Here is a 12,822-nt window from a genome sequence, read left to right as displayed (position 1 = left end):
ACGCCCCCCTTGCTGCTGCAGTGGCGGGGCCAGGGCACGGTCAAATGCTGGCCAGTATGACCCCTGAGGCAGGGTGGGCAGGGATGGGGGTTATTCCCTCCATCGTCCCTCTGCCCCCAGGGGACCACAGCCAGGGTCTGCCCCCCCCAACCACTGCCACTCACTCTATGCATGGGGCAAACAGTGAGATAAGCCCCCTCTGCCAGAGGGATGGGAGGATAATCCCCCTCCCTGCCTCCTTGCCTACGGGGCGCTACTGCACAGTCAGCATTCTTATCTGAGCCATCTAGCTTCCCAAGCTGCCTGACTTTCAGGGTACTTGATTCTCCATACTGTGAGAATGAGGTAGATAAATGGAAGAAGTTGGCTAAGAGATTTAAAGTCCTGAGGTCCTCAACCCTCGAGCAGTCTACATAAAAGGGATGCCTCGCAGCTCAGAGAAACTGGTGACCCTCAAGTACCTATCATAGGAGGGCAAGCCATATTTGGTGCTGCTCTGATGGTAAATACATGGAAGCACAGGCTCCTCTGTAGCCTACAAAGATTGCTAGGAGAAAACTAGGCACAGTTTCACTGGAAACAGAATTGTTTTTATGAATCATTTCAATATTGATGAATCGGCATTTTTGGACAAAAATCTGTTTCATTGGAAAATTCCCAACCAAATCTACTGCCTTTTCACTGTGTCTTAGGCATGGCATTACATCAGTAATAAAGTTAGTCTCCAATGAAACTACTAGGAAATAGGACATGGTACAAAATATTATCTCCTATTATGTAATATTGCTTAGATTTTTTGTTATAGTGCCTGACTACTCAAGGTAAAATAATATGCAATATTACGGGCAGCAAATGGGTCATGTCAAGACTATTTTTGATGCCAAAAAAAAGAATTTTCCCCCAACTGGCTATTTTGTCAATAAGATAAGAAAGCTAGTTCATTCTTAGTTAGGGAAATGATCTAATTATAACACAGTTTGTTATCAGTTAGCATTGTTTGAATTATCACTCTAGTTGGCATAAAACAAAGTGATTAAAAGGGGAATTAATGGAAATTGCCTTACAATCTGTCCTTATAATTTAGCCTGTATATGTTTATGACAATAAGGGAAATAGCAAAGGGTTCCATGAGGAAAACCTGCAACTTGATCTTGTAAACAGGATGTTCTCATAATGGGTGATCTTAAGTGTAAAAATGCAGACAGCTTATTTATTCTGGCACACTATACAAATAAAATGTACCCTGTGCTCTGCTATAGCATTTATTGGATATTTTATATATATCTTTCAAAGGATGTAGAAAGCCATGCCAACTTAACAAGCTTTGTGGTGGCATGCAGTATTGGGAACATTACCATCCGGGACCTCCAGGAAAAAGTCACGCTTACAATTAAACACACCAAAATTCAGGTAAGAAAACACTGGGTATCCAGAATAAAATTTCACATTATGTGTATTAGAAGACAGAGCTCAGCAATAGAAAGACTTTTAATGGGTCTGAAGACTGACTCAAAAAGAAAGACTTTTTGAAGACTCTGATTTTGTTGGTTTTCATAGAAATCTTCAGTATCCTTACTGAATAAGGAAAAAATAAGGTTTGTAAAAACAAAAAAAAATGTATGGCTTAGCACTCACCTGGAATGATATTCTTCAGTCCCACTACAGATTCTGTGCTGATAGTATTTAATAACATTAGATCTCTTCATGACTTGTGCGTTATTTAGTGTTGAAAGGAATGCCAGATTTATCTGAATTCTTTGATCAAACATGAGTCAGGGTAGAGCAGGGGCGGGCAATTATTTCGACTGGAGGGCCGCTTACTGAGTTTTGGCAAGCCATCGAGGGCCGCACGATAGGCAGCCAGGGGCAGATAAATATTAATTTTCTAAATTTTTTAGGGGCCCCTCGGGCCGGATAGAATGGCCTGGCAGGCCGCATCTGGCCCCTGGGATGCATTTTGCCCACCTCTGGGGTAGAGAATATGAATTTTTGTTATTTTTTGACTTCCCACAAATATAAAAGGATTGATCACATCATTTAAAAGTGGTTGATTCTTATTGATGGGAAATGGAAGCCTAAAAAAATATTTCACCATGTTCTATATCTGTTTTAAAAAAAATAGTCCAATGTATGAGTCTTTTTCTGCTCTAAGACGTTGTCGAAAGTAGGCTGCTGCTTCTACCAGGACTTCTGCCAGCAGCTGCCACAGGGAAGCCTCTGAACAGTCCTGGTAAGCCTTATTGTACTGGCAGGTGCAGAATGTACCCTGGGAATGCACCCAGTGCTGGAGAGACCACAGCAGCTGGCACAAGGTGCAGGGTTGTCAAATTATACCCTCTACTGGCTTCCAGATGGCAGCAGAAATGTTTTGATCAGAGTAGTAGTGTTACCCTGCTAGCAGAAAGAAGGGTCTCACTCTGCACAGGGTGCTCTTCATGTAAATGCATTTATAGTTTTTCTGACAGAACCTGAATTTTGCTTGCAAAACTATGTAATGTAGGCCAGGACTCAGATATGGTTGTATACATCAGGAAAAGCTCCACAGGAGACAAGAAAGTTGTATCGGCCCTAGACCATTTTAAGTGAGGAGAATGAGCCCTGTTGCAAATGGAAAGAATAAAAAAAATCATATTTCAATTAGTTTAGGCTTACTTTTTATTGGTTAGCCTAGATGACTCCTAAATGGATTCATGTGAAATCCATATTGATTTTCCAAAGTGTTGCCAAACATCTGCTGATGAAAACCTTGACAATCCCAATGAAAGTGAACAAGGAAAAGTACTTCTCCTTTACATCCCACAAAGACTTCATATATGTGCCGAATTTAAACGAGACTAGTACTTATATGTGCAGTTTAGACACAGGTATGATTTTTTGCAGGACATTAGATTTTAATGTCTTTAGGGCAGGATTGGCATTCTGACAGAGAGGGTCGTTGACTGAGACCTCTAAATACTTTCACAATACAAATAATAATTATTCTCTTCATTTTAATGCAAAACCATAACCAATGGAATATCTGCTGCATTTATACACTAGCAGGTTTTATATTTTGTGAGATATAAAATGTTTATTTGTACATTATTTTTAGGAGAATCCTAGTCCTATCTGTGTCTTTTGGGATATGAACAAAAACAGTAAGTTGAAACATATTGCAGTTTCATTTTTGGAGCAAATAAAGTATTCTCTGTTTTAAATAGCTCATGACCTTTGTATTAGAATGGACAACATGATAGTTATTCAGAATCCATTTTTAATTAATGTAGATGTCCTTCTGTAATTTTCTTTCTTCTTTATTGGTCCAAAGTAATGAATAGAGACTGATGAAATCACCAGTCTACTTGCTTGTCTGGATAACAGTTCTTGCTTTGACATCCAAAGATAGCTATCACTGTATGGAATATGAGTAAACTTTATATACATATGCACATCCAAAGGCTTCAATATTGGGCATTAAAGGTTGCAGGCACATCTGTACTCAATGACAGTTTTATTTCTTATTTTCCCTCATGTTCATATCAAATAGAAATATCATCAGAAGTAAGGACAGCATGTTAAAAGTTTTTGCTCAAGCTTCTCTGGAAAAGGGGGTGTATATTCATTCAGACAAGTGTACATTTGGAGCAGTTTCAAAGGGGGAGGGGACACTGTTGCTCTAGACTATGCTGTAACTGCAATGGTCTAACACAGGGCTGTCTGGCTGGTGGTTATCCTCCACCTTTTGCTACCTGCCCAAGGGGCAGGGCAGTTCAGTGTGGCACAGCATGGCAAGGGAGCTGAGGGTGAGCCTCAGGCCATGTAGATAAATGGTACAATGGTTGCAGGGGGATGCTGGCATGCAGTGCAGCAGTGAGGGTGGGATTGCAAGTGTGTGGTGCAGTGGTGGTGGGGTGTCTGCACAGTATGCAGCCCCGGGACCCTGTAGCCTGCCCTGGTGTGGCCTGTGGGTATGCAGCCCCCCACTAGTATGGTCCAAAGGACATTCAGTCCCTGGCCACTTAAAAGTGGGACAGTGCTGCAATAATCTGTGCACAAACAGGATGTGATACCACGTAGCAAAACAGCTCCAATTTTAACACCGCTTCATCCAGGGTTAGAGCAGAAGCAGTTGTGCTATATTTTTATCCCTCCCAGCCTGTGCACATTTAACTAGTGGAACATCACAGCAGCTGCACACTCCTCAGCAGCAGCTCCCTCTCTCCTTTTGAAACTGCTCCAGGTATACATTTGCCCATACCCTCCCTTCACTTCGGAGTTGCGAAAGCTAGCTACCTGTAAACTTATTCCTCCTATCATGAGTCATGAGCTCCTTTTGGTCATATAGCAGGAAAGGAAGCCATTCATGGTAATTTAATATGCAAAGGATTTGGACATCCATTTCAAAAGTGACCCCTGCCTGGGTGATGAGTTTCCATCATGGAATGCACAGCAGTATGGCAGCAGGTCAGGCCATCCATAGTATGGTCACTGGAGTGTGCTGAGAGTTGAACATGCAGGCTGTTACCTTACTGTCCTGAAAATTAAAGAATTCTGTTAATTCAGTAAATTTGATTCTTCATCTTCTTGCTGGGACACTTCAGCAGAGGCATCATTATCAATCATGTCTGGTACTCAGCTACTCTTCCCAGGGAGGTGGGGTATTGAGTGCCAGAGAGCAGGGAAGAGAGAGGAGGGTGAAGGAACTTGTCTTACCAGATTTAGGGATTCAAAGACCCCTGCTGATCCTGCCACAAGTGATGCAGGACTACACCTTACATCTTCCTACCCTGGGTCCTATGACCAGGTAATATGTGGCTTCTCCAGCTCAGTTCCTATGACCAAACATCTGCTCTGGCAAAATATTTGGGGGGGGAGGGAGTTATGTTGTGTAGGTGCCACCTCCAAGTCAGCACTCAGGACTGTTGCCATGCCCCCCCCCAATACTTACACTGCTACATTTCAGTAATTTCCATACCTTACTTCTGTCTCTTGTTCAACCAGCTCTTCCTCCTCTAAATATTCAGCTTGGGGAGGTTCATGATAATAAGAATACAAGTTTTGGACTGCTTCAAAGCATCTCAATTCTGGCTATAATGAACATAGTACAGTATACTGTACATCAAACCCTTCTGAAACCAGACTAACCCACTTTCTACGCTCACGTGAGACCTTTGATATTTGGGAAACTTGAAGAAGTAAATGGAAACATCTTTGAGGAAAATATATGGAGAACTGGGATGCAGAATTGAGAAAAAGAGATGAAGAAGGTGCAGTCTATTCCAGGGGATGGACTGAGACAAAAGGAAGAGAGTCTAAGCAGACCCAGGATTTCTTCCATTTCCTTTGAAGATTCTCAATTTTGATGTGGCAGGAGTGGGAAATCTAGTAGAAATTTTAGTGGATTTGGGTTAGATCTGAGTTAGCACCATTTCTTTCACACTTTCTTAAGTTTTAAAGCTAAAAGAATTGTTATGTTCATCCAGCCTGGCCTGCCATGTAACACAGACCACAGAATTTGATGTAATAGCTTCTACTCCATCCACTCTGCAGAGCACTTGATTAACACAATCCTAGGTTGATATATTTTGTATTATTGGATTTGCTTTATTTCAAGGCTTTTTCCACTTGAAAGAATACTATAATACATGTAGGGACCCTGGATATCTGGAAAAGACATTGTGCTATGTCTTTTTTGATTTTGCCTGAAGTTGTGGTTTCTATTGTTTGATTCCTGTAGATGGTCAAGGCGGTTGGAATGCTACAGGCTGCATTGCACAAGACTCAAATGAGAATGAGACAGTTTGCTTATGCAATCATCTTACACATTTTGGGGTACTCATGGTACGTGAGCCTTCACTATTTTGTTATAGGTCTTGGGGGGCAAGAGAAGGGTTTCTATATATTTGAGTTTCTTCCCATTCAAGTGAGATTTTTTTTTACTAATATATCATTCTTCTGGTACCTAAATATTGTCTAGTAGTAAGGAAGGGCTAAGGGTAAAATAAAATGATAAATCAAAGTGATCGAATAAAATCAAGCAAGCAAGATAATTTTGTATTGTATTCTCCAGACAAAAGGTATATAAGTAAAATCCGTCCACAAAGGTACCCAGATATTGAAAAACTTGTAGTACAATAGCAGCCTTGATTCTGGTTGGACCTGGTTTGCCACAATATAAATAATGTAAAATGTAAGGCTGCAATACTGCTGAGCACAATATTGGCAGCTGTGGGTGAAGCCAGGAGAAGCCTAGCATTGGGTGGAAGCAAACTATATATCAAGTAGAGTCCTGCCAATGCTCCAGCAAAAAAAAAAGAGAGATTGGAATAAATCTATTGTAACTGTGTACTGCTGTGTAAATCAAGCCAAATGTTACTGAACAAAAAAATATGAAAAGGAAAAGTATGAAATTGCAGTCTTTTCTTGAAGACTAGTGTTTTTTTTTCAAAAACAACAACCTTTTCTGGGTTCCCAAACCTTCAGCATACACTGTACCCTGGCTCTCACTTTAACATTAATATTGTTTGGCGTCAGAAACATTTTTCCAGGCAGAATGTTTGCTATGAAGACAGGTACATGTGTTTTGATTTAACTAGTTTAAATGGGTTTTAAAAATATAATAAAAGAAAGCTATAAATATTTCAAATACCAAGAGATGAAGTGAGGGAAACAGGAAAATCTTTTCCTCGCAGGATAACTTATAGTGCAAGGGAGTCATACAGTTTCAACTTTGGCTTCCATAAGTCCTATTATACAGTTGCTTTCTTCACATCATGCTTGAATTTAAATATAAAAAAAAGTCATAAGCCTTTTTTGTCCTTTTCTAAGCTAATTATATTCAAGTATCATTTCTCATGCTTAAAGGGAAAAAAGGAGCTTTCTTTGGGATATGCTCAATAAGCCCCTTCTCTTACTCTGAATGCCTCTGTGACATTAGGAAGTGAGAAGGAAGTTTTCTGAAATTTGGCCATGTGCCAAAGGGACATTTTTACATACTTTTAACCTTTCTAATTAATTTTTCATTTTTGCTATTCCTATTTGAATTTCCATAGAGATATTTGCCTAACTTCGGAGAATAATCTCTTGATTTAAGCAACGTGCTTCACAAGTATATAACATATACATATGGAAATTGGCTATAAGACATTCCTACATTTGACAATGAAGAATGCAGTATTTTTAAAGTTTAAATAGTATCCTTTTGCTGGATATTTTTGCAAAAATACCCATCAAATAACAGCAGTGACCATGTGACAGTCACCATTAAATGGTATTTTTTGCTAACATTTATTGCAGAGTAATACAGATCCAGAAAAGCTGCAGTGTTTTCTTGTACTTAGAAAAGGAAATGACATTGGCAGTTATTCTGAGACAGTACTATGTGGCAATTAGGGCTGGACTAAAAACAGGAAAAATATCCCCCAAATGTTCCCATTTCACTTCCAATTTTACTGTTGAATTGTTGTCTTTGTCACAATTTTCTTACCAGCATTATTTATAACTCTTATTTTATAGGTCAAAACAGACTACTAAGCCACAGAGCAACATTTTGCCCTTGGTTTCACCCACACAACACAGTTAGAAGTCAACAGGGTAGCAAAGGTGTGAGTGAAATATTTGTTTCATAGATCCTTAGATCCTACCACATCCTTAGCAATTGGTGTTGAATGGAGCTATTGCTAGAAGAACCATAACCATTCTCCAGCACAATCACATATTAAGTGCAATTATCAGTAGTACATTCAGTTTGAACATTTGTAAAAGAAAGGAGCCTCCTGAAAATAAAGGTGTCAAGAAAATGAGGAATTGCAAACAGTAGATTTTTCTCACGAAAAGGCTATTTGAAATCTGGGCATAGAAACAATATGAGTAAGAGAGTCTATGTGCATCTGATTATCCCATCTACTACAATACTCACAGTGCACTGTTTTCTAGGGTTGTGGGAAGGAAGTCAAAGGTGTGACTGTAGACTAAATATACCCAGTAAAAATGATCTTAATGTTAGGGATATATAGATACTGCCAAAGTGGGGGGGTTTTGAGTTTTTACTTGACTTACTACCAAGAAACTGTATCAAGTTCATTAAATGGAGTTTTATGGAATCTGTGTTTTTTCCTCTTCTCTCATGTAGGACCTCCAGGGAACAGCTTCAAAAATAGATTCACAAAATAACAAAGTCCTCACCTTCATCACCTACATTGGTTGTGGAATATCTGCCATATTTTCAGCTGCAACTCTTCTGACATACATTGCTTTCGAGTAAGTATTTATGCTTTCAAGAATTTGTGCATGCTAGAACTATTCTGAAAGAAATAGAAGGGGAAATTAAATGAAGATTTGTGAACTACGCAGCAGTTTCAAGAACAATCCCACTGAAATGACAGGATGTTTAGGAGATTTTGGTATAATTTTTAGGAAAGTGAAAAGAGGAATTCCAATGACGTTGTTTTAGCTGCCAGCCACACAGTAATGGTAACAGGACAGGATGGCTCGCCAAAGAATAGATTTTACACAGAAGTACTCCAATTACTGCAAGCTGTCTATAGTATAACATCATGGTCAAAAGAGACTATAATTTGCTGGTGAGGTCCTCAATACACACAGTGTATTATGCACTAGTTGGAAGGAAATATATTTGATTTTGAAGCTTTCTCAGACATTTTCAAACAACAGAGAATGATGCTATGTCCTACTAAACTAATTAATTTTTTTTTTAAATAAACAGAAGTAAGTTCCTGTTTGGTACTACGTTGTTTCCTTTAATTTGTATCTGATATTCAATGAAATGCTAACCTCTTGTTCTTAAATTTATTCAAAAAGGTTTTAGTAATTAATTACATGCCTAGAATAAGTGCAGTAAGATTATTTGTTAATGACCACCTGCTGCAACTCAGGAATGGATGTGGATTGTCCCCTAACAAATTAATAGAGGACTTCAACAATAGTCTGTTAACGTACATGCCTCCATGCTGTATTGCCATATCGGCTTGTTGCCAATAAGAGACCTTTGTTCTTTATCCTTATTTCTTTTATAAATTACTAACCATATCTGTTGCAAATGATATGTCTGTGTGTTTGTCTCTCTAGGAAGCTACGAAGAGATTATCCCTCTAAAATCTTAATGAATTTGAGCACAGCCCTGCTCTTTCTTAACCTGTCCTTCTTGCTTGATGGTTGGATTGCATCATTCAACATAGATGGTCTGTGCATTGCCATCGCTGCCCTCCTGCATTTTTTCCTTCTGGCCACCTTTACATGGATGGGACTGGAAGCTGTTCACATGTACATTGCTCTAGTAAAAGTATTCAACACCTACATTCGGCGATACATACTGAAATTTTGCATCATTGGCTGGGGTAAGTTCAAAAGGATATATTTTGTATAATATATAGGTACTAAATTATTAATGTGTATTATTTGTGCCATCAGAACTGCAGTGATCAGACTCATAGGCTGCATCCAGATGAGCACAGTTGTGTGGTATGTAGCACTGTAGACACATCTGCAGTGCCACATACTGCACATTCAGCTGTTTAGTGTGCTGCAAGGTAGCAGCATGGGAGGTTTTTTTTGACCCTTGGATATCCAGAGGTCAAACAAACCCATGCAAAAAAAGAAAAAAAGAGTAGAGTGGCACATTTGGGGGCAGCACACGCCACTCAAAACCAGAGCTTCGCCAGCTGGAGCCATGCTCTGGCTGCCGCCCATGCTCCAAGCAGCAGGATTACCACTCCTGCAGCCCCAGGAGGCCCCCAGAACCCCAGGTAAGGCTGCTAGGGCCAGCCCAGTGCTGGCCTTAGCCTCTTCTACCACTCATGGTAACCTGCTGCATGCCAGAGGTCACATGGCATAGGCATTCCCCGAGGACAACTAGCAGCAGCAGCACAAGGTATCCTGCTGCTAGGTGTCCCTGAAGAACCAAATGTCCATGCTCATGTGGATGCTGCCATATATGGTAAGTGCAGAGTAAATATGTAAGTGGCAGCCATTGTCATGAAGAGCCTAAAACCTCAAGAGATGAGAGACAAAAGGTGAAGTATTACCTTTCCATCAGTAGAGCATGAAAGACAAAGAAGTTAAAGACCCAATCCAGTCTCTCCTTTGCATTGACTTTCAGTGGACTTTGAATCAAATCCAAGGTTTCTTGCCAAAGAATACATTCTGTGGCAGAATTAGGAACTGAACCAAAATTTCTCAATGTTGGTACAGTGGTTTAACCACAAGTAATCTTTCCAGTCTTAAGATATTTTAACATATAAAAGTATTGCTGGAAAAATCACTGTAGGATTCATGAAGCAAGACAGCTCTTTATTTTTTCTGTATTGGATATATTTGGCTCTGTCTTTTGTGTTTAAAATACTGCAAAGCACACAGAACAGTTAGCCTCCTGACTAAAGTGGCAATCACAGTCCAATTTAATCAAAATTAGTCTAGGGCTGTCAAACGATTAAAAAAAATTGATCGTGATTAGTTGCACGATTAAAAACATTAGTCATACAATCACACAACTAAAACCACAAAATTATACGCAGAAAAACTCAAAATTATGAAAAACTATGCAGGTACTTTGTATGGTTGGAGGGTGAGGGTGTGGGGGTGTGGAGGGGAATTTGTGAAGGTGTGGGGCCTATGGGGGGGGGCAGTTTAGAACCAAGACAGGGGGGTCCCCACACTCCCTGGCAGGATGCGGGGTACTATAGGTCAGGAGTGAGGGGCAGCAGCAGGGTTTGGGAGTGAGGTGCACGCGCACGCACACACACACACGGCTTCCTGAAGGTAAGTCTGTAGAGGGAAGGGGTGGGTGGGCAGATTGAAGCCCCTATGGTGAAGGAGGGCCTAGGACAGGGATGAATGGGACCTGGGGCCAGGGCAGATCATGGGATGGAGTCACTGGAGGCTTGTCCAGGAGTGCAGGGGTCACGGCTCCCCACTGCTGCGCACACCCCCAGGGGAGGCATGGAGGGCACATGCCCCCAGGATTTGTGTGCAAGGGTGGAGGCAGGCTGCCTGCAGCCAGCTGGGACTCTGCCTCCTGCTTCCTTTGCCCCAGGAGCCATGCGGTCCTATGTTGTGCCTCTCACCACCAGGCAGGCAGGAGACACATGGTGCAGCCAGCACACAGCTCCCAGGGCAAAGGCAGGAGGGCACGGAGCCCCAGCCCATAGCAGAAAGCCCACCTCTGCCCTGCACACAAATGCCCCTCTATGACTGAAGAGTAATTACAGTTTATTCATCCAACCGATACTTCCTTATCTTGCTTTAGAGATGTGAAAGGTTAAATGATTAACTGTTTAACCGATGAGTGTAGTGATAACGGGTTAGCTTACTGATTATCCTTAGCTTGGGCCAGATGCAGTCACAGAAGCAGGGAAGGGAAGCCCTGTGGTGTCCTAGCGGGAATCAGAAGTTAGCAGGGCATGCAGGAAGGAGAGAAGAGTGAGGAGTAGAGGAGGGGGAGAGAGAGGGGTGAAAGGGGTGTAGTACTCCTAGCCTAAAAGAAAAACAGAGAGCAGCTTAATGACTCATCAATTAAACAATTAGCTGCTGGTTCACAGGTGCTTCCTCCCTTCCAGCACAAGAGTTTCACATGGGCTGTGTTGCCCTGCTGGGCTTGCCTTCTCTCCAGTTCCTACCCAGTCAGAGGGCTCTGGGAGCTAGGAGTGGCTCCCAGTTGCAGCTGTGTCCAAGCTGCTGTATTATCAGTTAATTGTTTGACGAATATAATTAAAGGAGGTTAAACAAATATTTTTAAATTATATTTACATCCCTAGCTTGCTTGCAAGAATGTTGTGAGAGATTGTATTAAAAGCCTTGCTGAAGGTGGGGTATATCACATCTGCTGCTCTCCCCACATCCACAGAGCCAGTCATCTCATCGTAGAAGGCAATCAGGTTGGTCAGGCGTGACTCCCTTGGTGAATCCAAGGTTAAGTCAGATACACGTTGTATGACATGTACGCAGTGTTGTGTACCTGCAGCTTCCATTGACTGCGGTGAGATTTGTAAGGGCTTACTGAGTAATTATTTATTTTGTGTCCTTTCTCTATTCTGTGGGATGACATAGAGAGATCTGGAATTATATAGCTACATCAAGATATTCTATTCTGATGCAATAGGTTGCAGCTCTTGATGTTATTCTGATTTGCATAGAGGTCTCACGTTTGTAGAGTTTTTGAAAAGAAAATCACCATAGTGTTGTCTTGTATTACAGGTTTGCCTGCTCTAGTGGTGGCAATTGTTTTGGCCAGCACAAATACAAATGCAGGTCGTATCTATGGGAAAGAATTATATGGCAGAGATGCTAACGGGCAAGGAGGAGATGATTTGTAAGTAATTTTTAAGAGCATTACAAGTCAGTGTATACATTTGGCAAATAATTTGGGAGTGGCCAAACTGCTTTCATAAAGCTCATAAGTGCAAAATCAAAGCCAGGTCATTATCTCCTAAGTTATTTATAATTGAATCTTTTTAAAAGTGTTGAAAATAATTTCCCTGTGAACCAAACCAGTGTAAAAAATATCACTTATACTGCTGAAAGCAAATAAATCTTAACATTCCTATTTCATATATATCATATATTTCAAATAAAGAAAAAGCATTGCAAGAGTGGACCACATTTCCCTCAGGCTGCATCTATATGTTAAAAGTCAGTAATTTTTTTGATGAGTCTTATAAAAAAGTAGGTGTAACCTTTATGCTCCTGGCAAGATACCAGTGTATCCCATAGTGACATTTAGAGGCTCCAGAGTATTACTCTGGTTACAGAAACAAAATGTCCAAAGATTTGAGTTGTTACACAGGAGACGTTTTGTGCAGTAATGAAGATAGATATAGAATAACCTTG

General features: G+C 40.8%; 1 protein-coding gene across 6 annotated transcripts in view; it reads left to right on the top strand.

Moving 5' to 3' along the window:
- Positions 1-12,822, top strand: part of ADGRG6 (adhesion G protein-coupled receptor G6) — a 171,860-nt gene that overhangs the window by 128,815 nt on the left and 30,223 nt on the right. For all 6 annotated transcript variants that reach the window (XM_025200309.1, XM_025200311.1, XM_025200310.1 and 3 more), the window contains 6 exons: positions 1,294-1,410; positions 3,092-3,137; positions 5,717-5,820; positions 8,111-8,238; positions 9,067-9,335; positions 12,190-12,304. In XM_025200309.1, coding sequence (XP_025056094.1) covers positions 1,294-1,410; positions 3,092-3,137; positions 5,717-5,820; positions 8,111-8,238; positions 9,067-9,335; positions 12,190-12,304 — 779 coding nt within the window. The remainder of the gene's footprint in view (positions 1-1,293; positions 1,411-3,091; positions 3,138-5,716; positions 5,821-8,110; positions 8,239-9,066; positions 9,336-12,189; positions 12,305-12,822) is intronic.

This window comes from Alligator sinensis, unplaced genomic scaffold (genome assembly GCF_000455745.1).
Source record: "Alligator sinensis unplaced genomic scaffold, ASM45574v1 scaffold542_1, whole genome shotgun sequence".
NCBI classification, from domain to species: Eukaryota; Metazoa; Chordata; order Crocodylia; family Alligatoridae; genus Alligator; species Alligator sinensis.
This window is presented reverse-complemented; position numbering and strand designations above follow the sequence as displayed.